The sequence below is a fragment of the Ovis canadensis genome, chromosome Y, assembly GCF_042477335.2.
Source record: "Ovis canadensis isolate MfBH-ARS-UI-01 breed Bighorn chromosome Y, ARS-UI_OviCan_v2, whole genome shotgun sequence".
Taxonomy (NCBI): Eukaryota; Metazoa; Chordata; class Mammalia; order Artiodactyla; family Bovidae; genus Ovis; species Ovis canadensis.
In genome coordinates this window covers 64,001-90,240 of record NC_091271.1, presented here as the reverse complement: position 1 = coordinate 90,240, position 26,240 = coordinate 64,001, and the positions used below count along the sequence as shown (strand labels likewise).

The 26,240-nt window shown below is 61.2% G+C and overlaps 1 protein-coding gene across 8 annotated transcripts in view; it reads left to right on the top strand.

Annotated features, from left to right (window-relative positions):
- LOC138431522 (serine/threonine-protein phosphatase 2A regulatory subunit B'' subunit beta) overlaps positions 1–26,240 on the top strand; it is a 45,152-nt gene that overhangs the window by 18,250 nt on the left and 662 nt on the right. For all 8 annotated transcript variants that reach the window (XM_069573622.1, XM_069573623.1, XM_069573626.1 and 5 more), the window contains 10 exons: positions 13,304–13,407; positions 13,645–13,747; positions 14,686–14,760; positions 16,185–16,271; positions 16,751–16,907; positions 20,970–21,018; positions 21,632–21,721; positions 22,233–22,408; positions 25,130–25,248; positions 25,340–25,446. In XM_069573622.1, coding sequence (XP_069429723.1) covers positions 13,304–13,407; positions 13,645–13,747; positions 14,686–14,760; positions 16,185–16,271; positions 16,751–16,907; positions 20,970–21,018; positions 21,632–21,721; positions 22,233–22,408; positions 25,130–25,248; positions 25,340–25,446 — 1,067 coding nt within the window. The remainder of the gene's footprint in view (positions 1–13,303; positions 13,408–13,644; positions 13,748–14,685; positions 14,761–16,184; positions 16,272–16,750; positions 16,908–20,969; positions 21,019–21,631; positions 21,722–22,232; positions 22,409–25,129; positions 25,249–25,339; positions 25,447–26,240) is intronic.

Below are 26,240 nucleotides of genomic sequence, written 5' to 3'. Positions count from 1 at the left end.
GTCTCTACAGTGAGCTCTTATCACCCGAGAAAGAAGCCTTGTGCCCCGTGGTTGCCCTTGCGCCTCCCCTTCCCCCACGTCCCTAGGAAAGCGCTAGTCTGCCCTCGGTGTCTGTGGGTTTGCCTCTTCCTAACCCCTGTGTGAATGGAGCCACCCGCTGTGTGTCCTTCTGTGCTTGCTTGTCTCGCTGAGCGCCCTCCGCTCAGGGTCCATCCATGTGGTAGCCTGTGTCAGAGCTGCCCACCTCTTCATTCACTGCGTTGTCTTCCAGTGTGTGCACGGGCCACACTGTGTTTATCCATTCATCCATCTCTCCACCCATCATCCATCCACCCACCCATCCACCCACCCATCCATCCACCCATCATCCATCCATCCATCCATCCACCCACCCACCCATCCATCCACCCATCCATCCATCCACCCACCCACCCATCCACCCACCCATCCATCCACCCATCATCCATCCACCCATCATCCATCCACCCATCTATCCACCTGTCAGTCCATCTACCCATCTATCTCCCCACCCAACCATGCATCCATCATCCATCCATCGATATACCCACTTATCCATCCATCTGTCCATCCAGCCATCTCTCCATCATCCATCCATTCATCACCCAACCACCCATCTATTCAGTCATCCATCCATCCCTGCACCCACCCACCCACCCATCTACCCATCCACCCACCCACCCACCCATCTACCCATCCACCCACCCATCTACCCATCCACCCACCCACCCACCCATCTACCCATCCACCCACCCACCCACCCACCTACCCATCCACCCACCCATCCACCCATCCATCCACCCACCCACCCATCTATGCATCCATCCATGCACCCATCCATCCATCCATCCACCTATCCACCCATCTATCCATGCACCCATCCATGCACCCATCCATCCATCCATCATCTATCCATCCACCCATCCATCCACCCATTCATCATCCATCCATCCATCCATCACCCATCCATCCATTCAGCCATCTCTCCATCATCCATCCATTCATCACCTAACCACCCATCTATTCAGTCCTCCAGCCAGCCAGCCACCCACTCACCCATGCACACACTTATCCATTCATCCATCTGTCCACCCATCCAGCCATTCATCTGTCTATCCATCCAACCCCCTACCCATCCATCCATGTACCCACCCACTCCCCTCCCCCAGTCCCTGCAACCATGAATCCGCTTCCTATCTCCGTGGATTTGCCTGTCCTGGACATTGCCTATCAGTGGAATCAGACGCTGTGTGTCCTTCTGTGTTCGCATCTCTCACTGAATGGCGTGTGTTCAGGGTCCATCTGCAATGTGGCCTGTGTCCAACCTGCCCTCCTTTTACCATTCCTTTCCATGCTTCCCCTTCAGGAGCGCTCGGGCAGCCCTGCCCTCCAGGAGCGCTTGGGCGGCTCTGCCCTCCACGGACGCTCGGGTGGCTCTGCCCTCCAGGTGCGCTCCGGCGGCTCTGCCCTCCACAGGCGCTCGGGCGGCTCTGCCCTCCAGGTGCGCTCCGGCAGCTCTGCCCTCCACGGGCGCTCGGGCGGCTCTGCCCTCCACGGGCGCTCGGGCGGCTCTGCCCTCCACGGGCGCTCGGGCGGCTCTGCCCTCCAGGAGCGCTCGGGCGGCTCTGCCCTCCACGGGCGCTCGGGCGGCTCTGCCCTCCACGGGCGCTCGGGCGGCTCTGCCCTCCACGGGCGCTCGGGCGGCTCTGCCCTCCAGGAGCGCTCGGGCGGCTCTGCCCTCCACGGGCGCTCGGGCGGCTCTGCCCTCCACGGACGCTCGGGCGGCTCTGCCCTCCAGGAGCGCTCGGGCGGCTCTGCCCTCCACGGGCGCTCGGGCGGCTCTGCCCTCCACGGGCGCTCGGGCGGCTCTGCCCTCCACGGGCGCTCGGGCGGCTCTGCCCTCCAGGAGCGCTCGGGCGGCTCTGCCCTCCACGGGCGCTCGGGCGGCTCTGCCCTCCACGGGCGCTCGGGCGGCTCTGCCCTCCACGGGCGCTCGGGCGGCTCTGCCCTCCAGGAGCGCTCGGGTGGCTCTGCCTTCCACGGACGCTCGGGTGGCTCTGCCCTTCACGGGCGCTCGGGCGGCTCTGCCCTCCAGGAGCGCTCGGGCGGCTCTGCCCGGTGGCCCTTGTGCGCCATGGTGCTGCGGGCGCTCCTGTGCTTCGGGTCTGTGCGGGTCGGCGTGTTTGCATTTCTCTTGGGTCGAGGCCCAGGGAGTGGAATGGCTGCTTCAGACAGTGGCGCTGTTCCCCTTTCTGAGGAACCTCAGGACTCTTTTCCACACTTGCCCACCTGTGCTGTGTGAGGGTTCCAGCATGTTCCCTTTTCTCCCAGCGCTTGCTGTGTCTCTGACTGAGGACCAGCCCTCCCGGGGTGAGGGCAGTGCTTGCCTCCCTGTGGTTTTGAACTGCATTCCCTCCTGGCTGTGGGCTTCCCCGGTAGCTCAGATGGTACGGAGCCTGTGCAGAAGACCTGCTCAGGCATATCCCCTGCAGAAGGGAATGGCAACCCGTTCCAGTGTGCTCGCCTGGAGAGTTCCCTGGACAGAGGAGCCTGGCGGGCTACAGTCCCTGCGATCACAGAGTCAGATACGGCTGAAGCGACTACCGCTTTCCTTTCTGACTGATGCTGAGACTGTCCACGTGCTTGTTAGCCGTTTCTATATAATCTGTCCGACAGTGTCTCTTCAGATCCTTTGACTGGTTTTCAGTTGAGGTCTGTCATTTCATTGTTGACTCATAAGCATTCTTTGTGGTCTAGATACAATCCCTTATCGGATATATATACTGTGTAAACATTTCCTCCCGTTTTCTGGGTGGTTTCTTTCACCTTTTTAAAAATAGAATTGGAGCTGAGTTGCAGTGTTGCAATGGCTTCTGCTGAACAGCGGCGCGCGTTGTCCGGATGCGCGCATCCTTCCCGTTATGGCCTCTCACGGGCAGTTGGGCGCAGTGCCCTCTGCCATGCAGCAGGGCGTTGTGTGTCCATCACGTGTGTGTGTGTAGCACAGTCTGCATCTGTGGATCTCAGACTCCCCGTCCGCCCCTCTCCACCACACCCCCTCCCCCGTCCCGGCGGCCCCAAGTCTGATCGCTGTGTCTGTGAGCCTGTTTCTCAGATGAGTTCGTCTGTGCCATATTTTAGCTTCCTTATAGGAATGACACCATTAGGTGCTTGTCTCTGGCTGGCTGACCTCACTCAGTGTGATCACCTCTCGGTCTGTCCGTGTTGCCGCCGACGGCATCGCAGCGCTCTTTGTGGCCCAGCAGGGCTCACCGTGTCTGTCCACCTCTCTGTCCATCTGTGGTGACGTTCAGGTGCTTCCATGGCTTGGTGTTGTGAACAGTGCTGCCCTGAATGCTGGGCTGCGAGTATCTTTCTGAATTAGGGTTTTCTCTGGGTATCTGCCCAGGAGTGCGATTGCTGGATCATATGGCAGCTCTGTTCTTAGTTTTTTGAGGAACCTGCAAACGTTTTCATAGTGACTGCACCGATTCATGTTCTTACCAACAGTGTAGGAGGGTTCCCGTCTCTGTACACCCTCTCCAGCATTTGCTATTTGTAGACCTTTTCAGTGATGTCCATTCTGAGCGATGTGAGGTGGTACCTCATTGTAGTTTGGATTTGCATTTCTCTAATAATTACCAGTGTTGAGCATGTTTCTATGTGTCCATTGGCTATCTGTATGTCTTCTTTGCAGAAATGTCTATTTAGACGTTTGGCCCATTTTTCAATTGTTTTGTTGTGGAGTTGTGTGAGGTACTTGTCCATTTTGGAAATCAGTCCTTTGTCAGCCATATCGTTTGCAAATATTTTGTCCTGTTCTGTGGGTTGTCTTTTGTTCCTTTGCTGAGTAGGAGCCTGTGAGCTTGATTAGGTCCTGCTTGCTTATTTCTGCTTGTATTCCTGTTGCCTTGGGAGGCTGACCTAAGGAAACGTGTGGTGCCTGTGTTCTCTACTGGGAGTTTTACGGCATCATGTCATAGGTTTACGTCCTTAAGCCATTTTGAGCTTATTTTTGTGGGTGGCATGAGGGTGTGTTCTAACTTCATTGATTTATATGCATTTCTCCAACTTCCCCAGCACCACTTGCTGAAGACTTTGTCTTCTTTTCTCCATTGTATATTCTTGCCTCCTTGGTCAAAGCATAATTGAGCGTACTTGTGGGTTTATTTCTGGATTCTCTGTTGCAGGCCCTTGATCCAAGTGTCTGTTTCCGTGTCAGTACCACAGTGTTTTGAAGGTGGGAGGAGAAGGGGACGACAGAGAATGAGATGGTTGGATGGCATCACCGACTCAGTGGACATTTGAGCAAGCTCTGGGAGATGGTGGAGGACGGAAGCCTGGCGCGCTGCAGGCCATGAGGCCGCAGAGCCGGACATGGCTGAGCTGCTGAGCGGAGATGGTGGAGGACGGAAGCCTGGCGCGCTGCAGGCCATGGGGTTGCAAAGAGCCAGACACGGCTGAGCTGCTGAGCGGAGATGGTGGAGGATGGAAGCCTGGCGCGCCGCAGGCCATGAGGCCGCAGAGCCGGACACGGCTGAGCTGCTGAGCGGAGATGGTGGAGGACGGAAGCCTGGCGCGCTGCAGGCCATGAGGCCGCAGAGCCGGACACGGCTGAGCTGCTGAGCGGAGATGGTGGAGGACGGAAGCCTGGCGCGCTGCAGGCCATGGGGTTGCAAAGAGCCAGACACGGCTGAGCTGCTGAGCGGAGATGGTGGAGGACGGAAGCCTGGCGCGCTGCAGGCCATGGGGTTGCAAAGAGCCAGACACGGCTGAGCTGCTGAGCGGAGATGGTGGAGGATGGAAGCCTGGCGCGCCGCAGGCCATGAGGCCGCAGAGCCGGACACGGCTGAGCTGCTGAGCGGAGATGGTGGAGGACGGAAGCCTGGCACGCCGCAGGCCATGAGGCCGCAGAGCCGGATCGCCTGAGCTGCTGAGCGGCAGTAGCGGCAGCTCACACTGTTCTGCTCCCTCTGGCTCTGCGGCGCTGAGGCCTGGGGCCATTATGCCTCCTGCCTTGTTCTTTCTCTTCAGGATGGCTTTGGCAGTTCTGGGTCTTTTGTGATTCCACCTCAGTTTTAGGGTTGCTTGTTCCAGTTCTGTGAAAAATGCCTTGGCTAATTTGATAGGGATCACGTTAAATTTGCAGATTGCTTTAGATAGTATGGTCGTTTTACCCATATTAATTTTTCCAATCCAGGAGCTTGGAATATTTCTCTGTTTCTTTGAATCATCTTTGATTTTCTTGATTAATGATTTTTTTAGTTTCTCAGCATGTAAATCTTTCACCTCCTTGGTTGGCTGAATTTTTTGGGATACAGTTTAAAAAGGAATTTTTCTTTTACTTTCCCTTTCCGCTATTTCGTTATTAGTGTGAAGAAGTGCGACTGATTTCTGTATGTGAGTCTTGTGTCTTGCTGTCTCGCTGAATCCATTTGTCAGTTCCAGCAGTTGTTGTGTGTGGAGTCTTTAGGGTTTCCTATTTATGGCATCATATCATCTGCCTATAATGACAGTTTTACCGCTTGCCTTCCGATATGGATACCGTTTATTTTCCTAATTTACGTGTTTTTAATTGAAGGGTAATTGCAGTATCGTGTGGGCTTTCGCCATCCATCAGCGTGGAGCAGCCGTAGGTATACATGTGTGCTGGAGCCTCCGTCTCATCTCCCACCCCCTCCCACCACTCCAGGTCCAGCTTGAACACCATTTATATCTTTTCCTTGTCTGATTGCTCTGGTTAGGACTTGCAGTCCTATGCTCAATAGAAATGGTGAGATTGGACATCCTTGTCTTGCTCCCCAAAGGGAAGGCTTTCGACTCTCCACTGTTGAGGATGGTATTGGCTGTGGACTGGTCAAACGTAGCTTTTGTTATGTGGAGATATGTTTACTCTAAACTCACTTTGGTGAGAGTTTTTGTCATGAATGGATGTGGATCACGCACTTTTTGACTGTGTTGACATGGTGCCTCTCGTTGACTGATTTGCGTATGTTGAGCCTTCCTTGTGGACTTGGGGTGACCCCACGTGGCCAGGGCGTATGGTCTCTTCCATGTGCTGTTGGATTCGGGTCCCCAGAATTTTGTTGAGAGTTTTTGCATCTGTGTTTATCAAAGATGTCGGCCTGTAATTTTCTTTTCCGGCAGTGTTGGTTTTGGTATTTGGGTGATGCTGTCTTGTCTTTAAGAGTATTCCCTCCTCTTCAGTCTTTGAAGCAGTTTGAGAAGGATCAGTACGAGTTCTTTGTGTATTTCTCGATTTAGCTGGTGAAGCCGTCTGGTAGTGGATTTCTGTTTGTACAGAGCTTTCTGATGGCAGGTTCTGTGTCGCTCCCAGTGCTCTCTTTGTTCGCATCGCCTGCTTCTCTGGGACCCAGTTTCGGTGGGCCGTGTGTTCTTAGGGCGTCGCCTTTCCTTCTAGGCTGTTGGATCGCCTGGTGTACAGTTCTTCACAGTGCTCTCTTACGGACGTTTGTGTTTCTGTGATGTTGGCTCATATGTTTCCTTTTTCGTTTCTTGTTTATTTGGATTTGCTCTCTCTTCTTGGTGAGCCTGGTCAAAGGTTGGTCAATTTTGTGTACACTTTCAGAGAATCAGCTCTTGGTCTATTGTATTTTTTTTTAAGATCTCTATCTTGTTTATTTATTTTCTGTCAATGGAAACAGTAACAGACGTTATTTTCTTGGCCTCCAAAATCACTGTGGACGGTGAGTGCAGCCTGGAAATTCAAAGACGCCTGCTCCTTGGAAGAAAAACTAAGACAGACCTAGGCAGCGAATTAGAACACAGACTCGCTTCTTTGCCGACAGAAGTCCATCCAGTCAGAGCTGTGGTTTTCCCAGCGGTCATGTACGGATGTGAGAGCTGGACCATAAAGAAGGCTGAGCGCCGAAGAATTGATGCTTTTGAACTGTGGTGTTGGAGAAGACTCTTGAGAGTCCCTTGAACAGCAAGTGGATCAAGGCAGTCAATACTAAGGGAAATCAGTCCTGAATATTCATTGGAAGGACTGATTCTGAAGCTGAAACTGCAGTACTTTGGCCACCTGATGTGAAGAGCCGACTTATTAGAAAAGATCCTGATGCTGGTAAAGATTGAGGGCAGGAGGAGAAGGGGACGACAGAAGATGAGATGGCTGGATGGCATGACCGACTCAGTGGACATGAACTTGGGCAAACTCTGGGAGGTGGTGAAGGACAAGGAGGCCTGCAGTTCATGGGATTGCAGAGTTGGGTGTGACTGGGCAACTGAACAGCAAAGAGCTGACCTCCAGTGGAGTGTTAGGGTTACATGTATGGCAAAGTAAATCAGTCACACCTAGACAGGCGTCCATTCTTTTTCGGATGCTTTTCCCATTTAGATTATGACACGATGCAGAGTGGGGCTCCCTGTGCTCTATACAGTAGGTCCTTGTTGATTCCCTGCTCACATGCTAGTAGTGTGTGTATGTTAATCCCAAGCTCCCGTTTCATCCCCTCCCCTTCGGTAGCCACAAGCTTGTTCTCTGTCTGCGAGTCTGTGTCTGCTTCATAGATAAGCCCTTGTGTACCCTTTTTCTGACTCCACATATCAGTCACGTCATGTGACCTCTGTCTTCATCTGTCCGGCTTACTTCACTTAGGATGGCGATCCCTAGGCCCATCCGTGCTGCCGCAAACGGCGTCTCTTCATTCTTTCTTACGCGCCACGGACGCCCCGCCGTGCCTGTGTTCCGCATCTCTGTGTCCATCCATCTGCCCGTGGACATTCAGTTGCTTCCATCTCTTGGCTGTTGTAAATAGAGCTGCAGTGAGCACCAGGGTGCGTGTGTCTTCTTGAATTAGATTCTCATCTTTTCAGATATATGCTCAGGAGTGGGGTCGCCGGGTCGTATTGTGGGAGTGGGATCTCTGGGTCGTATTCTAGGTCTGTTTTTGTCCTTTTGAGAACCCCCATCCTGTTCTCCAGGGTGACTGCACCGCCTTACATTCCCACCAGCAGTGTAGCAGGGCCCCTTGTCTCCGCCTCTCCAGCATTTATTGCTTGTAGACGTTTTCGTGACCGGGGTGGAGTGCTGTCCTGACCAGCGTGAAGCAGCCCCTCACTGCACTTTAGATTTGCCTTTCTTTGGCAGTCAGTGATGTCGAGCGTCTTCCCATGTGCTTGTTGGTCATCTGTACTGTTTTCTTCCGAGATACGCCTGCTCGGCTCTGCGGGCCACTTTATTTTATGTTCACTATTTATTTGATTGTGCCAGGTCTCAGTTGTGGCCTGTGGGGTGAAGTTCTCTGGCAGTAGTAAAGTCGGTTGTGCAGTCATGCCCAGCTCTGTGCCATCCCATGGACTGCAGCCAGCCAGGCTCCTGGGTCCGAGGACTTTTCCAGGCCAGAATACTGCAGTGGGTTTCCACTTCATCCTCCAGAGCTCTTCTGACTGTGTTCTCATTGGATGTAAAATATGTGTGTTTATTTATTTGGGGCTTCCTGGATGGCGCTAGTGGTAAAGGAAACACCTTCAGTGCAGGAGAGTTGGGTTCGATCCGCGAGTTGGGAAGATCCCATGGAGTAGGGTTTGGCAGCCCACTCCCGTATTCTTGCCTGGGAAATCCCATGGACAGAGGAGTCTGGTGGGCTGCGGTCCGTGGGGTCGCAAAGAGTCGCGCGCGGCTGAGCGACTGAACAACAAATGCGAGTTTGATGACGGGAGCTCTGTAGCGCAGCCTGAAGCCAGGCGCCGTGACTCCTCCAGCCGTTTTTCATTCTCAAGATTGCTTTGGCTATTTGGGGTCTTCTGTGTCTCCATACAGATTCTTAAAGCTTTTGTTCTAGTTCTGTGAAAAATGCCACCGGTTAATTTGATAGCAGTTGCAGCGAATGTATAGATTACCTTGGGCATTATAGTCATTTTGACAGTATTGATTCTTCTAATGCAGGAATGTCGAATCTGCACATGTGGCCGTTTTTCGCTGCAGGGTTATTTATCTCTGATCCATTTTGACGACTGACGCTAGAGCTTTACTTCTCTTTTCTCGGATGGGCGTCCGTCAGCTTCGTGGCGTACTGCCGTCTTTTGCTTACCTGTGTCATCAGGCTCTGCTCACATCTTCATTGCTTTCTTACACATTTGTCTATTGTCAGTTTTTCTTAGATTCTTGAATCAATTAATTTTGTTTTCCAGTCAGCTTTATTGAGGTATAATGGACACAGAGTAAGATTTCCCCATCGTAGGTGTACAGTTTTCCACAATGTAAATGTTCGCCCCTGTGGACCCATCTCTTCACTCTTGTAAGCAGTGCTGCTGGGAACGCTGGGGTGCATGTATCTTTCTGAATAGAAAGAAGTGCTCATCTTTTCCAGATATCATGGTCAGGAGTGGGACTGTTGGATGACATGGTAATTCTATTTTTAGACTTATATAGGGAACGCTAAAGGCTTCCCAGGTGGCTTGGTGGTAAAGAACCCGCCTGCCAGTGCAGGAGACATGGGTTAGATCCCTGGGTTGGCAAGAAGCCCTGAAGGAGGAAATGGCAGCCCTCTGCAGCATTCTTGCCTGGAGACTTCCATGGACAGAGGAGTTCAGCAGGCTGCAGTCTGTGGGATTGCGGAGGGCCAGACAGGATCCAGTGGGCTGCAGCCCGTGGGGTTGTGGAGGGCCGGACAGGATCCAGTGGGCTGCAGCCCGTGGGGTTGTGGAGGGCCGGACAGGAGTTAGTGGCTGAATCACAGCGGGAACACCAGCGTCCCCAGGCTGCCTCGTGTGCCCCTCTTGCTCCAGGTCCCTCCCCGTGTTGCTGGCCAGCTTCCTGCACTCCCCGATTGGTGGTCGGGCCCGAGGGCCTGGCTGGGGCGTGTGCCCCCACCTTGTGGTGCTGCGTGCAGGGGTCTGTGGGGCAGGACGGGCTTCTGCGCCCGGCTGCTCTGAGGGCAGCTGGGCTGGCCTGTGTGTCTTGGCGGCGGAGCTCTGCCCCTCCGCTGCGCAGCCGTCTGGGGCCCGTATGGTTTCTGTGTGTCTGCTCTTCCGGGCGGCATTTGACCCGGGCCCCGTGCTCCCTCACTCCCAGCCCTTGTGCTGCCGTTGTTTTGCTTGGTCAGGAATGTCACAGGGGGACCCGTGGGGGCTGTCTCTGGTTTCTGGGCACAGCTGTGGGATTTGTCCCCAGTGTTCACTGCCGAGTGGCATCCTGCGCGCGCGTCCCTCCGTGTGTGTTTGCCGGTGCATGAATGTTTGGTCGTTCCCAGCGCCGTCTCGTGAACATAGCCGCTGTGTGCGTTTGCATTCCCGGGATCCCAGCGACAGCTTTGCGTCTGTCTGAGGTAAGGAATGCCTCTGTTGAATTCCTGGGTCATCTGCTGACAATATGTTTAATTTTACATGAAGTACAAAGCTGTCTTCCGGCGTACCTGTGCCTCGGGCACGTCTAGCGAGCGGTGAGATGCCAGCTCTCGGTGTCTGCAGTTTTCAGCCTCACTGGGGTGAGTGTGTGTGTGTGTGTGTACGTGTATGCATGCTGAGGTTACACAGGGATGTGTGGGTGTCTGTGTGTGTGTGTGTCTGTGCTGAGGTCACACTGGTGTGTCTCTGTGTCTCTGTGTGCTGAGGTCACACTGGGATGTGTGTGTGTGTGCACGCTGAGGTCACACTGGCATGTGTGTCTGTGTGCACGCTGAGGTCACACTGGGGTGTGTGTGTGCACAGTGAGGTCACACTGGCATGTGTGTGTGCACGCTGAGGTCACACTGGGGTGTGTGTGTGCACGCTGAGGTCACACTGGGGTGTGTGTGCACAGTGAGGTCACACTGGCATGTGTGTGTGCATGCTGAGGTCACACTGGGATGTGTGTGCGTGCACGCTGAGGTCACACTGGGGTGTGTGTGTGTGCACGCTGAGGTCACACTGGCCTGTGTGTGTCTTTGTGTGCTGAGGTCACACTGTGATGTGTATGTGTGTGCATGCTGAGGTCACACTGGGATGTGTGTGTGTGGGCATGCTGAGGTCACACTGGGATATGTGTGTGTGTGTCTGTGTGCTGAGGTCACACTGGGGGGTGTGTGTGTGTGTGTGCATGCTGAAGTCACACTGGGATGTGTGTGTGTCTTTACGTGCTGAGGTCACACTGGGATGTGTGTCTGCATGCTGAGGTCACACTGGCGTGTATGTGTGTGTCTTTGTGTGCTGAAGTCACACTGGGATGTGTGTGTGTGTGTATGCATGCTGAGGTCACCCTGGGATGAGTGTGTGTCTTTCTGTGTTGAGGTCACACTGGAGTGTGTGTGTGTGTGTGCATGCTGAGCTCACACTGGGGGGTGTGTGTGTGTGTGTGTATGCATGCTGAGGTCACACTGGGGTGTGTGTGTGTGTGTGTATGCATGTTGAGGTCACCCTGGGATGAGTGTGTGTCTTTCTGTGTTGAGGTCACACTGCAGTGTGTGTGTGTGTCTGGGTGCTGAGGTCACACTGGGGTGTGTATGTGTGTCTTTGCTGAGGTCACACTGGGGTGTGTGTGTCTGGGTGCTGAGGTCACACTGGGGTGTGTGTGTGTGTGTGTCTTTGCTGAGGTCACACTGGGGTGTGTGTGTGTGTGTGTGTGTGTGTGTGTCTTGGTGCTGCGGTGGCCTCTGGCTGCTCCTGCGCCCCGGCTTCTGTGAGCAGTGCTGCGTGAGCATGGGGGGCATGCGCCCCTTCCAGACACACGCTCAGCAGTGGGATGGCTGGCACCCGTGGCGGCTCTCTCTGTACTTTTCCAGGAGCCTCTGTGGTGTCCTCCACGGTGGCTGTAACCGTGTACAGGCCCACCAACAGGATGGGAGGGCTCCCTCTCCTGCACGCGCTCTGCAGCGTTCGCTGTGTGTCGATCTGTGGGCGGTGGCCATTCTGATGGGTGGGAGGTGAGCCTCTCTGAGGCTTTGATTTGCACCTCTCTGATTATCAGTGCTGAGCATCTTTGCGTGTGCAGCGTGGCCGTCTGTATGTCTTCTTTGGAGAAAGGTCTTTGTAGGCCATCTGTCCGCTTTCGTTCAGTCGGGGGGGGGGCGTCCTGGCCGCCTGCTGGCTGCTGCACCGGCCCCCCTGCAGCATAGAAGTCTGTGAGCCAGTGTCCGGGTCCAGCTCTTGAGACCGTCGTGCGGTCCCGTCGGCTGGTGTCTGGTACGTGTTTCCTCCGCGTCTCCCTCTGCAGTCCTGACCCCGTTCGTGCTCTTTGCTTCAGGGCCCGTCAGTGCACAGCTCGTGGGCCTCAGGGGTCACCCTGAGCCGGTCACTGAGCTATTTGGCTTTTTCCTGTTGTTCACTCGCTCAGGCCTGTCTGACTCTTTGCAACCCCATGGAATGTACTCTGCCAGCTTCCTCTGTCTGTGGGATTCTCCAGGCAAGGACAGTAGTGTGGATTCCCTTTTCTCTCTGCAGGGGATCTTCCTCCAGGAGTCGAACTCTGGTCTCCTGGGATTGTTGGAGTGTTCCCGTGTATTTTGGACTCTCCTGGTCTTGCCCGCATGAGTGGGGTGTTTGTAGAATTGTTGGTAAAGGTGTTCACATCTGCTGGTGTCTGTCCCAGGATTTGACCAAAGCATTGAGGGCGAAACTGAAGCCCATCTGCAGTCCTGCCCCCGGGAAATACAGCAGTCCGAGCGCCTCCGCTGTTCCCGTGCTCCTGCCCCCGGGAAATACAGCAGTCCGAGCGCCTCCGCTGTCTCCAGACCTCTTCAGTGCCTCCTGCTGTTCAGTTGCTCACTCGTGTCCGGCTGCTTGTGGCCCCACGGGCTGCAGTACATCTTCCCTGTCTGTCACTAACCCCAGAGCCTGCTCAAACCCACGCCCGTCAAGTTGGTGATGCCATCCAGGCATCTCATCTGGTGCCATCCCCTTCTGCCCCCGCCTTCAGTCTTCCCAGCATCAGGGTCTTGAGGGCTGGGACTGTGAGCGATGTGGTCCCTTTGACCCCTGAGACATGCGGTGTTGCAGGAGCGTCCTTGTCGCGTCCCAAGTGTTTCACAGTCTCCTCTGTCGTGTACGCTCTCCCCACGGGCCGCGAGATGCTGAGACTCTGGGCTTGGGGGTGTGTTCACCTCCTCTGTCCCGGTTGCTGACCGTCAGGCTCCAGTCGGGGGATGAGGTGCACAGCACATCCTCAGGAGCAGTGTCCGCGTCCCCATCGCCTGTGTGACCGAGGGCGAGGGGCTGCCGTGTCCTCAGAGACATGCTGGGCTGTGCAGGGCATGCCGTCTGCACACAGCGGCTCTCCCTGCCTCGTCGTTGCTGGGCCTCCGTGGGGGCCAGGACGAGCTCACCCGGGTCCCCGCCCCTCCCGCAGGCCTGTGGCTGCCCGCTCTATTGGAAGGGACCGCTCTTCTGCGGCGCTGGCGGTGAGCGCACCGGCTCTGTGTCCGTCCACAAGTTCGTCGCAATGTGGAGAAAGTGAGTCCCGAGAGGGGGTCGTCCCCAGCTGTCCCCCACCCCGGCTGGTACTCCAGTGGCTGGGACTGTCACTCTGAGGGAGGCCATGCCTGGGGGTCCCGGCGGCTGGGACGTTCACGTCTGGGGGAGACCGTGCCTGGGGCTCCTGGCACAGCTGCCATGTCCCTCCTGGGGCCCGAGTCTGGGCGGGGGCCAGTGGACGTGCGGGGGTCAGCAGGGGTGTGCTCTGTTGCCCAGGGTCCTGCAGAACTGTCACGACGACGCTGCCAAGTTTGTGCACCTGCTCGTGAGCCCCGGCTGCAGCTACCTGGTGCAGGAGGACTTCGTGCCCTTCCTGCAGGTGCGTGCCCGTGGCCGGCCCCGTGCCCCTCTCCCGTGTGTCCCCGCTGTGCACCGCACATGCCGCCGTCCGTGTGTTGCTGCCTCGCGCAGGGCATACCCCCCACCGCACCTGCCCACCACACGCATGTCCCACCTCTGCTGCACACACCCGCACCCCTCTCAGAGGTGCTTCCCTATGTTTACACCCGCGTGTGGGAGCCTGGCTCTCTGCCCCTGGGGGCCGCCTCTGCTGTGTGGGAGCCTGGCTCTCTGACCTTGGGGGGCCGCCTCCCTGGGCTGGCCCCGTGCAGCCCCTTGGGAGCTGTGTGAGCAGTGGGACCGAGTGGACAGCTCCAGTCCTGAGCCTGGGCGCCTGGACTCAGACAGGCACCGCGCCGTTGGGTGCCAGGCTGTCTCAGGCCAGGTCAGGGTTTGCAGGACGCTCACTCCAAATGCCTTTCCGCTTCCTTTAAGCACAGTTTGTTCAGGGCTTCATGGTCCGTTCTCTGGAGGAGAGTTTAACGTGACGGCTGGCCCCCTGCACGTTCCACTTAAAAAGAGGAACAGGCAGAGTTAGGCAGAGGATGTGAATGAGAGCTGTGTGGAGGGCTCCTGGGATTCTAGTCCTTTATCACACGAGGACGTGTCACAGACTCCTCAGAGCGTGGGACGCCCTCACACGGTGGTGTTTGCGTGTTCATACGTGTCCGCTCACCCTTGGTGTGAGAGGCCGTGACAGCCGCCTCTGTTCAAAGGCCCGTCCTTCCTCAGACGTGGCCCCACAGTAGTCTTGCTCTGACGTGATTTCATGTGCCTGTGTGTTCGAGGGGACTCCACGGGGGCGGTTCTGGGCCTGCCTATGCGACCCTGGGGTTCTGGTGGACACATGGGTTCTCGGCCAGTGGGCTGCGGGTGGTCCCGCGGCGCGTCCCAGGGCCGGGTGCTGTCCCCCCGCAGGACGTGGTGAACACACACCCCGGGCTGGCGTTCCTGAAGGAGGCGGCCGAGTTCCATTCCCGCTACATCACCACGGTGAGTGCGGCGCCCGCGGCCCCCACTCCGCGCTCTCACCAGGCTCACGTGTCTGTGGGCCTTTTCTCTGGGGCTCGGAGGGGTGAGCGGTGTGGCTCACACGGGCCCCGCGCAGGGCACGGCGCCGAGCCCCAGGGTCGGACGGGGCGCAGGTCTCGGCAGGCGAGGGCCCGTCCGAGACCCTGCCCTCTGCCTCCCGGGCGGCAGGGTTTCAGGTTCAGAGCATCAGGCATGGGCCCTGCCTGTGGCCCGGGGCCTCAGAACCACAGCCCAGGCCCCGCCCCTGCCGTGGGCCGGGGTCACCTGGGGAACCGCACCTGGGGGAAGGGCTCCTGCCCACACACATGGCTTGGCTCAGGGTGCAGGTGGGTGGCGGGTAGCCCCCGGGCACGCGGGCTGGGAGCACGCTTGTCCTGTAGCACAGAGTGCACACACGTGTGGGCGGGGTGGACACGTGTGGGCGGGGCGGACGCATGCGGGGCGGGGCGGGGCCGCGGGCGGGGCGGGGCGGGGCGGGGGTGTGGATGCCCCAGACCCCCTCACACAGACACTGCGCACTCTGCTCCCCGACTAACAGTGACGATCCAGACTGAGCCGGCTGTAGACACTGCTGCGTGCCGGGGGCTCCTAAACACATAGGGGACGGGGCGGCCTACAGCGGGGGTGGGGAGGGGCTGTCTCACAGGGGCCGGGGAGGGGACATCCGTGGATGGGGACGGAGAGACGCCCTGGGTGGGGACAGGGGAGGGGGCGTCCTGGAGGAGGGGACGGAGTGGGGGGCGTCCTGGAGCAGCACAGAGGAGCGGGCGTCCAGGTGGGGCCAGGGGAGGGGGCGTCCTGGAGGAGGGGGCGGGGCGGGAGTGGGGCATCCTGGAGGAGGCGACTGGTGGGGGGTTATCGTGGAGGAGGGGCAGGGGAGGGGCGTCCTGGCCCAGGGCAGTGCTGTCCGGACCACAGGGGGCCCTGTGCCCTGCCGGGCCTCCGTGTGCAGGGGCGGGGGCGTGCTCTCGGCTTGGAGCTCATGCTCTTCTCCCGGTCGGTCAGGTGCTCGCGGAAGGGTCGGAGCGGAGCTTTAGGCCACGCTGTGAGGGCTGCCCGCCTTCAGAGCTGCTGTCCCCGCCCCATCCAGCTCGAGGGCGGCCCTCTCACTGCGGGCTGCGGGCTGCGGACTGCGGCCGAGGGCAGCTCCCGCCGCACTGGGTCCCCCTGGGATCCAGCGGGCCTCCTTCCCGACCCTCCGCCGTGTGCGGGGCGGCCGCCCTCTGCTGGCGGCTCGTGGTCCTGCAGCTCACCCTCCCGAGTCCCTGGGGAGGCAACCCGGGAGGTCACCGGGCTGCGGGCGCGCTCACACCTGGGCCTCCCTTGGAGCCCTGCAGCGCCCACATCGCTGTGCCGGGCTGATGGGCCCCGTCCGTGCCCCGCAGGTCATCCAGAGGATCTTCTACACCGTCAACCGGTCCTGGTCGGGCAGGATCACGTGCGCCGAGCTGCGAAGGAGCACCTTCCTACAGGTGCGGCACGGGATCAGGGCGGGACCGGGACCCACCGCTGCCGCTCGCGTCCCTCGCCCAGGCGCGCCCCGCCCCTCCCCGTCCACGCGTCCATCCCGGTCCACCGTCCACGCGTCCCCCCATCCCCGTCCACCGTCCATCCGTCCTCCCATCCCCGTCCACCGTCCATCCGTCCTCCCATCCCGTCCCCCATCCACACGCCCACCCGTCCATCCCTCTGTGCACCAGGTACCTCCCACCCTGTAGTCCCTCCATGCTCCTCCCCTCCCCCGTCCCCCACCTTCTCCCCTCCGCGTCTGTGACCTGGCCTGGCCCGGGTGCACCCCTTACCCGGTGGCCCCTCCCGGCCCTCACACGAGCTTGCCCTGCTCTGACCCCGCCTGCCCACGACACGGGGTCTGGGCCCGTCCCCACTGGACGGGCTGTTTGCGCTCCGCGCCCTGGAGCCCCCGCTGGCAGTTCTGTGGTGTGTCCGGCAGAACGTGGCTCTCCTGGAGGAGGAGGCAGACATCAACCAGCTGACGGAGTTCTTCTCCTACGAGCACTTCTACGTCATCTACTGCAAGTTCTGGGAGCTGGACACGGACCACGACCTGCTCATCGATGCGCAGGACCTGGCCCGGCACAACGACCACGGTGAGCGGCCCCGCCCCCGGGGGCGCGGCAGGGCCGGGACTCGGCCGGGCCGGGACTCGGCCGGGCCGGGACTCAGCCGAGGGGCGCTGCGCGGGCTCCTGGTCTCTCCAGAGAGGCCACGGCTGCCCCACACCGCCCGACCCCTGCCCTCGGGGCCTGCACCCGCACTCCCGCCGGACCTGCTGGGGCACTTGGGAGATGGGCACACACCGCGGACACGCCCACGTGGCGCTGGGGGCGCCCTCAGGCGGGCGTGGACCGAGATCTCCCGCACCTGGCGGCTCCCCATCGGAGCCACTGTCACTCCCCCAGCTCTTCCCACCCCCCGGTCTCCTCTGTGTCCCTGAGAAGGGGGGGGGTCACCCCGCCGTCATCTCAGGCCGGATCCCCTGATGGGCTCAGTGGGGGCCAGTCCGCGGGTCAGCGCAGAGCTCACAGCGCCAAGCTCACACACTGCCTGTCCCCGCAGGGGAGACGCCTGTTCCCACAGGGCTCGGTGTCCCTCCCCTCCTCCCGTGTGTGTCCCTGAGGAGGGGGGCATCACCCCTGCCGTCATCTCAGGCTGGGTCGCCTGATGGGCTTGGTGGGGGCCAGTCCGAGGGTCAGCCCCGAGCTCACAGTGCCTGTCCCCGCAGGGGAGACGCCTGTTCCCACAGGGCTCGGTGTCCCCCTTCCTGCCGTGTTGCTGCTGCTGCCTGCTGCCAAGCCTTCTAGCGCCTGCCTGTGGGGGCACGGTGCCATCTGGAGACCGAGTCCCAGCTCAGGGCCCTGAGGCCACGGCGGGTGGGCTGGCAGCGTCAGGCCTGGAGTCGGCCTGGTGAGAACAGCAGAGAGACACGCTTCCTGGGGAGGCTTCGACTCCAGCCTCCGGCTGTGACCAGAGAGCCCTTGTGGGTCCTCATGACAGAGAGGCTGGAATAGCTAAATCCGAGCTTCCTTGCATTTTAGGAGCAGCAGTGAGGAGTCCCGTATAGATAGTTTTTTAAAAATTTTATTCCTTTTTTAATCGAAGGATAATTATGTTACAAAATCGCGTTCGTTTCTCCCGAACCTCAAGGTGAGTCAGCCAGAGGTACACACAGGTCCCCTCACCCCTCTAGGTTCTCCCAGAGCCCCGGTTTTGATTCCCCGAACCTCCCTTTCCAAGAAGCCAAATCTTCAGGGCACGTAAAATGGGCGGAAGTCGCCTGAGTGGTGGGTGCCTGGCTTTGCCAGCGGTTTCTTTAGAGCTGTCGGTTTCGGTGCGCTGGGCCTCCAGGTAACGGCGCCCACGAGTGGGGCTCCGAGTCCTCGGGGCGCTCGTGTTTGCGGTCAGTGCGGCCTGCATGGGCCCCTGAGGTCGGCCCCCCAGGCCAGCCTTCTGCTCCTTGAATAGCTCAGGCTGGCCCCTCAGTGGCCCCGCGATCCTGGTGCGCGGGCGCCTGAGCGTGCGTGCACGGGCGCCTGAGCGAGCGTGCGCGGGCGCCTGAGCGTGCGTGCGCGGGCGCCTGAGCGTGCGTGCGCGGGCGCCTGAGCGTGCGTGCGCGGGCGCCTGAGCGTGCGTGCGCGGGCGCCTGAGCGTGCGTGCGCGGGCGCCTGAGCGAGCGTGCGCGGGCGCCTGAGCGTGCGTGCGCGGGCGCCTGAGCGTGCGTGCGTGGGTCCCTCTCAGTTCCACTGTTGATCTCGACCGTGACCCCCGCTGTGAGATCAGCACAGGCCTTGGTGGCCGGGACGCGCTCATCAGGCCCTGAGGCGCCCACCTCGTGGCCCAGGGCTGGTTCCCACATCCCCGGGGCCTTCTGTCCACCCGTGTGGTTCTCACGTCCAGCGGCTCTCGTCAGCCGCTTTTGGGGGTCTGTCACCAAACAGGGCCGCTTGCTGGGGTCTCGTTTGTCCTGGGGACACGAGTGACCCTGGGCACGGTGGTCTTGCCGCCGGGACAGGACACGGGGCAGTTTCGAGTACGGCCCCCGGAGTGCCCATGGGCTGTGTCAGCTCGGGTTTTGCACGGGCTCGCCCTCCTGTGTGGAGAGGAGCGGGCTGGGGCAGAGCTGACGGGTCCAGAGTGGTTTTCTGCCCTCCTGTCTCCAGGCGTGGGAGCGCGTCTGAGTCAGCTGTCCTGATTCCCTGGGGCTGTTGTCACGTGCGTGGGGGGCCCTCAAAGAACAGGAAGTCACCCTCCCAGTTGTGACGCCGGAGGCCCTAAATGAACTTGTTTATGAAGGCCCAACACCCACGCGGCCCGTGAGGGTTACCTGAGGCAGCTGTAACAGACGACTACGGATGGGGGCTCGACACCCGTCCTCCCGCAGCCCTGGGGACCACACGTCTGAGGTTAGGGGGTCCCAGGGCTGAGCTCCCTGCAGAGGCTCCAGGGGAGGGCCCTCCCCGCCTCTTCCGGCTTCCGGGGGCTCCGGGCGTCCCTCCGGCCTGGGCTGGTGGCCGCCTCTCTCCCGTCTCCGCCTCCGTCTCCACATGGCTTCGCCGCTGCGTCCGTGTCTCTCCTCTTCCGTGTCTTATAAGGACCCTGTCCCTGGGTTTAGGGCCACCCCCACTCAGGCGGACCTCATCTCAGACCCTTCACTCCGCCACCTCTGCAGAGACCCTGTTGTCATATAAGACCCAGTTCCCACGCTGGGAGGCAGGACGTGGCTGTCTCTCTTTGGAAAACCTCGTTCAGCCTCTGACACCGTCCAGTCTTTCCTCTCAGAGGAGACTTTTACTGAGGCAGGATGAATGGGGAGGAAAGGATGTTTTGTCTTTATTTCGCCATTTTTGTGGTTTTCTGCCTAAGTAGGGGCTGAAGAGTGTCCCCAAGAGTAATGTACTTGAGTTGTGAGCCCTGAGATTTCAGGAGGCGGCTGTCTTTGCACATAGTCTTTAAACAGGGGATGAAGGTGAAATGAGGTCGCTAGGCTGGTCCTGATCCCACAAGACTGGGGTCCTGATAAGAAGGGGAGCTCGGGACACAGACGCACTCGGGGGTGAGCGTGTGAGGACTCGGGGAGGAGGGAGCAGCCCTGCCCACACCTGGGGCTCCGACTCCAGCCTCCAGGACGAGGGGAGGATTACCACGTGCTGTTGAAGCCACCCTGTGTGTGGTGATCGTCTGACAGCCCCGGCCTTCTGCTGTGTCTTCCTTGAACATGGTTGGCACGCATCTGGGTTCTGATCACAAGCGCGTTGTGTTTGGAGGCAGAGCCCATGCATGAGTGAACGTGCGTCCTGCCGTCCACACTTCTCTCATTCCTGGAGCTCCGGGGCCAGTGCCTGCCTCTGCAGCTTGGACTGAGGCTCAGGCCCTGGGCCTGGGTGGGTTTCCCTGGCGGCCCGGCTGGTCTAAGAACCTGTCTGCCGGTGCAGGAGGTGCAGGAGACTCGGGCTCAGTTCCTGGGTTAGGGACATCCCCCTGGAGAAGGGAGTGGCGACTCACTGCAGTACTCTCGCCTGGAGAGTTTCACGGACAGAGAAGCCTGGTGGGCTACAGTCCACGGGGTCGCAAAGAGTCGGACACGCCGGAAGCAACTTGGGACACATCTCTGTTCACCCGCTCGGTCACGTTCCACTCTTTGCGACCCTGTGGACTGCAGCACGCCAGGCCTCCCTGTCCATCACCATCTCCTGGAGTTTATCCAAACCCATGTCCATCGAGTTGGTGATGCCATCCAGCCATCTCATCCTCTGTCGTCCCCTTCTCCTCCTGCCCTCAATCTTTCCCAGCATCAGGGTCTTTTCCGGTGAGTCAGCTCTTCGCGTCAGGTGGCCACGGTATTGGAGTTTTAGCTTCAGCATCAGTCCCTCCAGTGACTATTCTGGGTTGATTTCCTTGAGGATGGACTGGCTGGGTCTCCTCGCAGCCCTAGCAGCTCGCACGTGCACACACACCGACACACACAGCCAGGACTGGGAGGCGGTGGGCAGTGTCCAAGGAGGCGTGTGCAGGAAACCCAGGCCCCCAGGGTCCCGTGCAGCCAGACCTGGGTCTCCAGGTTCAGCCTGGAGCCTGCCTGGCCGCGTCCACAGCCGCCGCGTGGGGCACCAGGACCCCCGTGTGGAACTCACGGCCTGACCCCTCTCTTGCAGCTATTTCCACCAAGATGATTGACCGGATCTTCTCCGGAGCCGTGACGCGGTGCGTGCCAGCGGGCTCCCAGCAGGGCTGGGCTGGCTTTCCCGGGCGCATCCAGCCCTGCCTGTCACTCCTGACCAGGGTGGCCGTGTTCTGAGGCACCTGAGGTCGTGCCTTAGGAGCTCGTGTATAGGGTTTTGCCATGTGAGGTCACAGGTAACGGGGACACACGCCATTGTCACAGGAAGTCATGAGTAAGAGAGACACGTGTGCCGCTCGTGTAAGGTCGTATGTAAAGGACGCACATGCCTTTGTCATGTGCGGGCGTGTGTAAAGGACACGTGATCATTACACGTGTGATGTCATAAGTTACGGGCACACAAAGCACGCTCTTGCCATGTGACACCGTGCGTGAGGGGGACACAGGGCCTGGGCATGCAGGCTGTGAGGGGCCCTGAGCTGGGCATGTCCTTCTGCCCCCACCCCCGCCCCCCGCCCCCCGTCCCCTTGGGCTCTGAGAGGCCCTCCGCTGCGCCCGCACGTACTCTCAGGCGCCTCCGGGTGGGGTCCAGTCTGGGACCGGCTCCCTGCAGGGCTCTGGTCACCCCTGCACGTGGGCAGGGACTTGGGCCTCAGGCTGCTCCTCCCTGACGCTGCCCTCGTCTCTTGAATCCAGAGGGAAAAAGGTGCAGAAGGAAGGGAAAATCAGCTACGCGGACTTTGTCTGGTTTCTGATCTCCGAGGAGGACAAGAAGACCCCCACCAGGTGGGTGTCGGGGCCTGCGCTCTGTCCAGGCTGTTGGGACCCTCGCAAGAGGAGCCCAGTGGTTACCCACTGGTGAGGGCGCCCTCCTACGGCCCATCCCTGTGAGGGCGTCTCGGAGGGGCTCATATGAGGGGGTGGTCCCGGGGGTGGGGTCTGTCCCTCCCTAACCCTGGTGGGAGCGGGTCTGGGTGGACGACGTCCTGGTGGACGTGTGACCCTCCCGGCCGCAGGATCGAGGACTGGTTGTGGGGGGAGGATCTGTCCACATGCGGTCACCCTGGTGGGAGCGGGTCTGGGTGGACGGCCGTCCCAGTGGACGTCCGGCCCTCCCGGCCGCAGCATCTAGTACTGGTCCCGGGGGAGGGGTCACCCTGGTGGGAGCGGGTCTGGGTGGACGTGTGACCCTCCCGGCCGCAGCATTGAGCACTGGTCATAGAGGTGGGGTCACCCTGGTGGGAGCGGGCTTGGGTGGACGGCCGTCCCAGTGGACGTCTGGCCCTCCCGGCCGCAGCATTGAGTACTGGTTCCGCTGCATGGACCTGGACGGGGATGGGGCGCTGTCCATGTTTGAGCTGGAGTACTTCTACGAGGAGCAGTGCCGGCGGCTGGACAGCATGGCCATCGAGGCCCTGCCCTTCGAGGACTGCCTGTGCCAAATGCTGGACCTGGTGAAGCCCCAGACTGAAGGTGCTGTGCGGGGCCGGGCCCTGGGGAGGGGGCGCCCCTGGGAAGTGGGGCCCCAAGGGGGAGGGGGACACCCAGGGTGTGGGGATGCCCTGGGGAATAGGGTTGCCCCCGGAGTGGGGAGCTCCGGGGGGGATGGGGCTCAGCCTGGGGGGGTTCCCCAGGGTAGTGGGGGCCCCTGGGGGAGGGGGACACCCAGGGCTTGGAGATGCCCTGGGGAATAGGGTTGCCCCTGGAGTGGGGAGCTCCGGGGGGGATGGGGCTCAGCCTGGGGGGGTTCCCCAGGGTAGTGGGGGCCCCTGGGGGAGGGGGACACCCAGTGCGTGGAGATGCCCTGGAGAATAGGGTTGCCCCTGGAGTGGGGAGCTCAGGGGGATGGGGCTCAGCCTGGAGGGGTTCCCCAGGGACGTGGGGCACCCTGCGGTGGGGGACACCCCAGGGGAGGGGGACAGCCTGGGGGGATGCCCTGGGGAACCTGGGTGCTCCTGGGGAGAGGGACACCCCAGGGGGTGGGGAACCCCGGAGTGGGGGCAGCCCCGGGGGTGGGAAGCCCCAGGGGAGGTGTGTGCCCGCCCTCGGGAGGGTAGTCGCGTCCAGGGCAGGTCAAGTGTGGCCTCGTGTGACAGCACCGTGCACGTCCGGTCACTCGGGGCGGACGCGAGCCTCGTGGCCCCGCCCTCCTCAGCCCCCGCGAGTGACCCCTGGGGGTGGGCATGACGCTTTCAGCCCCGCCCTCAGCCCTCGCGAGTGACCCCCGGGGTGGACATGACGCTTTCAGCCCCGCCCTCAGCCCCCACGTGTGACCCCTGGGGGTGGACATGACGCTTTCAGCCCCGCCCTCAGCCCCCGCGAGTGACCCCTGGGGGTGGACGCCATCCTTGTGGCCCCGCCCTCAGCCCCCGCGAGTGACCCCCGGGGTGGACATGACGCTTTCAGCCCCGCCCTCAGCCCCCGCGAGTGACCCCCGGGGTGGACATGACGCTTTCAGCCCCGCCCTCAGCCCCCACGTGTGACCCCTGGGGGTGGACATGACGCTTTCAGCCCTGCCCTCAGCCCTCGCGAGTGACCCCCGGGGTGGACATGACGCTTTCAGCCCCGCCCTCAGCCCTCGCGAGTGACCCCTGGGGTGGACATGACGCTTTCAGCCCTGCCCTCAGCCCCCGCGAGTGACCCCCGGGGTGGACATGACGCTTTCAGCCCCGCCCTCAGCCCCCACGTGTGACCCCTGGGGGTGGACATGACGCTTTCAGCCCCGCCCTCAGCCCTCGCGAGTGACCCCTGCGGTGGACATGACGCTTTCAGCCCTGCCCTCAGCCCCCGCGAGTGACCCCCGGGGTGGACATGACGCTTTCAGCCCTGCCCTCAGCCCCCGCGAGTGACCCCCGGGGTGGACATGACGCTTTCAGCCCCGCCCTCAGCCCCCACGTGTGACCCCCGGGGTGGACATGACGCTTTCAGCCCCGCCCTCAGCCCTCGCGAGTGACCCCTGCGGTGGACATGACGCTTTCAGCCCCGCCCTCAGCCCCCACGTGTGACCCCTGGGGGTGGACATGATGCTTTCAGCCCCGCCCTCAGCCCTCGCGAGTGACCCCTGGGGTGGACATGACGCTTTCAGCCCTGCCCTCAGCCCCCGCGAGTGACCCCCGGGGTGGACATGACGCTTTCAGCCCCGCCCTCAGCCCCCACGTGTGACCCCTGGGGGTGGACGCCATCCTTGTGGCCCCGCCCTCAGCCCTCGTGTGTGACCCCTGGGGGTGGACGCCATCCTTGTGGCCCCGCCCTCAGCCCTCGTGTGTGACCCCTGGGGGTGGACGCCATCCTTGTGGCCCCGCCCTCAGCCCTCGAGTGTGAGCGCTGAGTCTGGACTCGACCTTCACAGCCCCGCCCTCACCGCGCGCGTGTGGTGAACTGACGTGGGGACTGAGTGTGCCCCGGGGCTGGGGACGGTTGCCGTGTCCCTCGGCCATGTTCCTGTGCCGTGCTCTGTCATACTCCACCGGGACCCCAGTGTGGGCGGTGCGGGGGCCCCCTGCACAGGGCTGCCCTTCTCAGGCCCGGTGCCGTGGCCCGGGGATTGCGTTGGTTGATCTGGGAGCCAGGGTGCTCGGTGGGTACATCCCAGGGCGCCTGGGATGCCTGCCAAGGTCACAGGAAGTCTCTGCCTCCAAGTGGAACACCTGGGTGTCCTGTGTCCTGGGAGCCCAGTCTCGGGTGTTGCCCTGTGGACTCGTCCTGGGGCCTCGTGCCTGGGCCCTCTTGCCCGGCCCAGGCTTCGTCCGGCTCCGTGTCCGTGGTCTAGGGCAGCTCGGGTCCCACCCTCTGGGTTAGGCGTGCGGACCCCTATATCCCCTGACGAACCTCCAGGGACACACAGGGCTCTGGTCCCCCAGGCACCCGCCAGGCTTTCTCCACACCGGCAGCACTCCTGTGGCCGGGCTGGCGGCAGAGTGCACGGTGCTGTGCCGTAAGGCGTGTGGCTTTGCACACGTGAGTGTGCTCATGACATGCCCATGTGCCCATGAGCTGCCCTGCGTCCAGGAGCCCCACTCCACACGCCAATGAGCTGCCCCAGGGGCCCATGAGACTCCTCTTCGCTTCCCCCGCGGCTGCCCTGAGCGCTCACGCCCTGCGCCCCCCACCCCACCCACCCACGCTCCCAGCTGTCCCCTGAAGTCCCCTCCGTGCACCCCTACCCACGCGCTCACACCCGGGCCCCTCCCGCAGGGAGGATCACGCTGCAAGACCTAAAGCGCTGCAAGCTGGCTAACGTGTTCTTTGACACCTTCTTCAACATCGAGAAGTATCTGGACCACGAGCAGAAAGAGCAGGCGTCCCTGCTCAGGGTGAGGGAAGGTGACGGGGGAGGCCCGCGGGGGACGTGCGGGGGAGGGGGCGCCAGGCCGCTCCTGGGCGACACCCTACCGTGCTCTGCAGGAGAGTGAGAGCGAGGGGCCCGAGCTGTCGGACTGGGAGCGCTTCGCTGCTGAGGAGTACGACATCCTGGTGGCCGAGGAGGCCGCGGGGGACCCCTGGGAGGACGGGTGAGCGCACGGGGGGCGGAGAACTGGGTCCCGGGAGGAGGGGTGGCCGGGAACGGGGGCAGGGAAAGGGCTGCCAGCTGGGGCAGGGAGGACACCACCTCTGGCTGCCGCTTCTGGGGGAGGGTTTCCAAGGGACTGTGGCCCTGCCGCCGAGGGTGGGGACACTCTGACTCCGAACTGTGCCGGGTTCTGCCCCAGGTGCCCGGCCTTAGCGCCCTGAGTCTGGGAGCTCTTCCTGCTGAGTCAGGCCCTCCCCCAGCCCACGGAGGGTCCCACCAGGGCCCCTGTGAGGCACCTGTCAGGGCCGCATCTACCCTCTGGGGGTGGCACCCGCAGGCCCCCAAGGGGTACAGATCCCACAGAGGGGGACAGGGTGGGGAGCCAGCTGGGCGGCTAAGCTGCTGAGCACACAGCTGTCCAGTGGGCCCGCTGTCCTGTCCCCGGGTGTCAGGGTGTTGGGTGCACACAGCTGCTCAGCGGGCCCGCTGTCCTGCCCCCGGGTGTCAGGGTGTTGGGTGCACACAGCTGCTCAGCGGGCCCGCTGTCCTGCCCCTGGGTGTCAGGGTGTTGGGTGCACACAGATGCTCAGCGGGCCCGCTGTCCTGCCCCTGGGTGTCAGGGTGTTGGGTGCACACAGATGCTCAGCGGGCCCGCTGTCCTGCCCCCGGGTGTCAGGGTGTTGGGTGCACACAGATGCTCAGCGGGCCCGCTGTCCTGCCCCCGGGTGTCAGGGTGTTGGGTGCACACGGTGGGCGCGGAGGGCGGGCACTGTCCTCACGGGCCCCTCCCTGCAG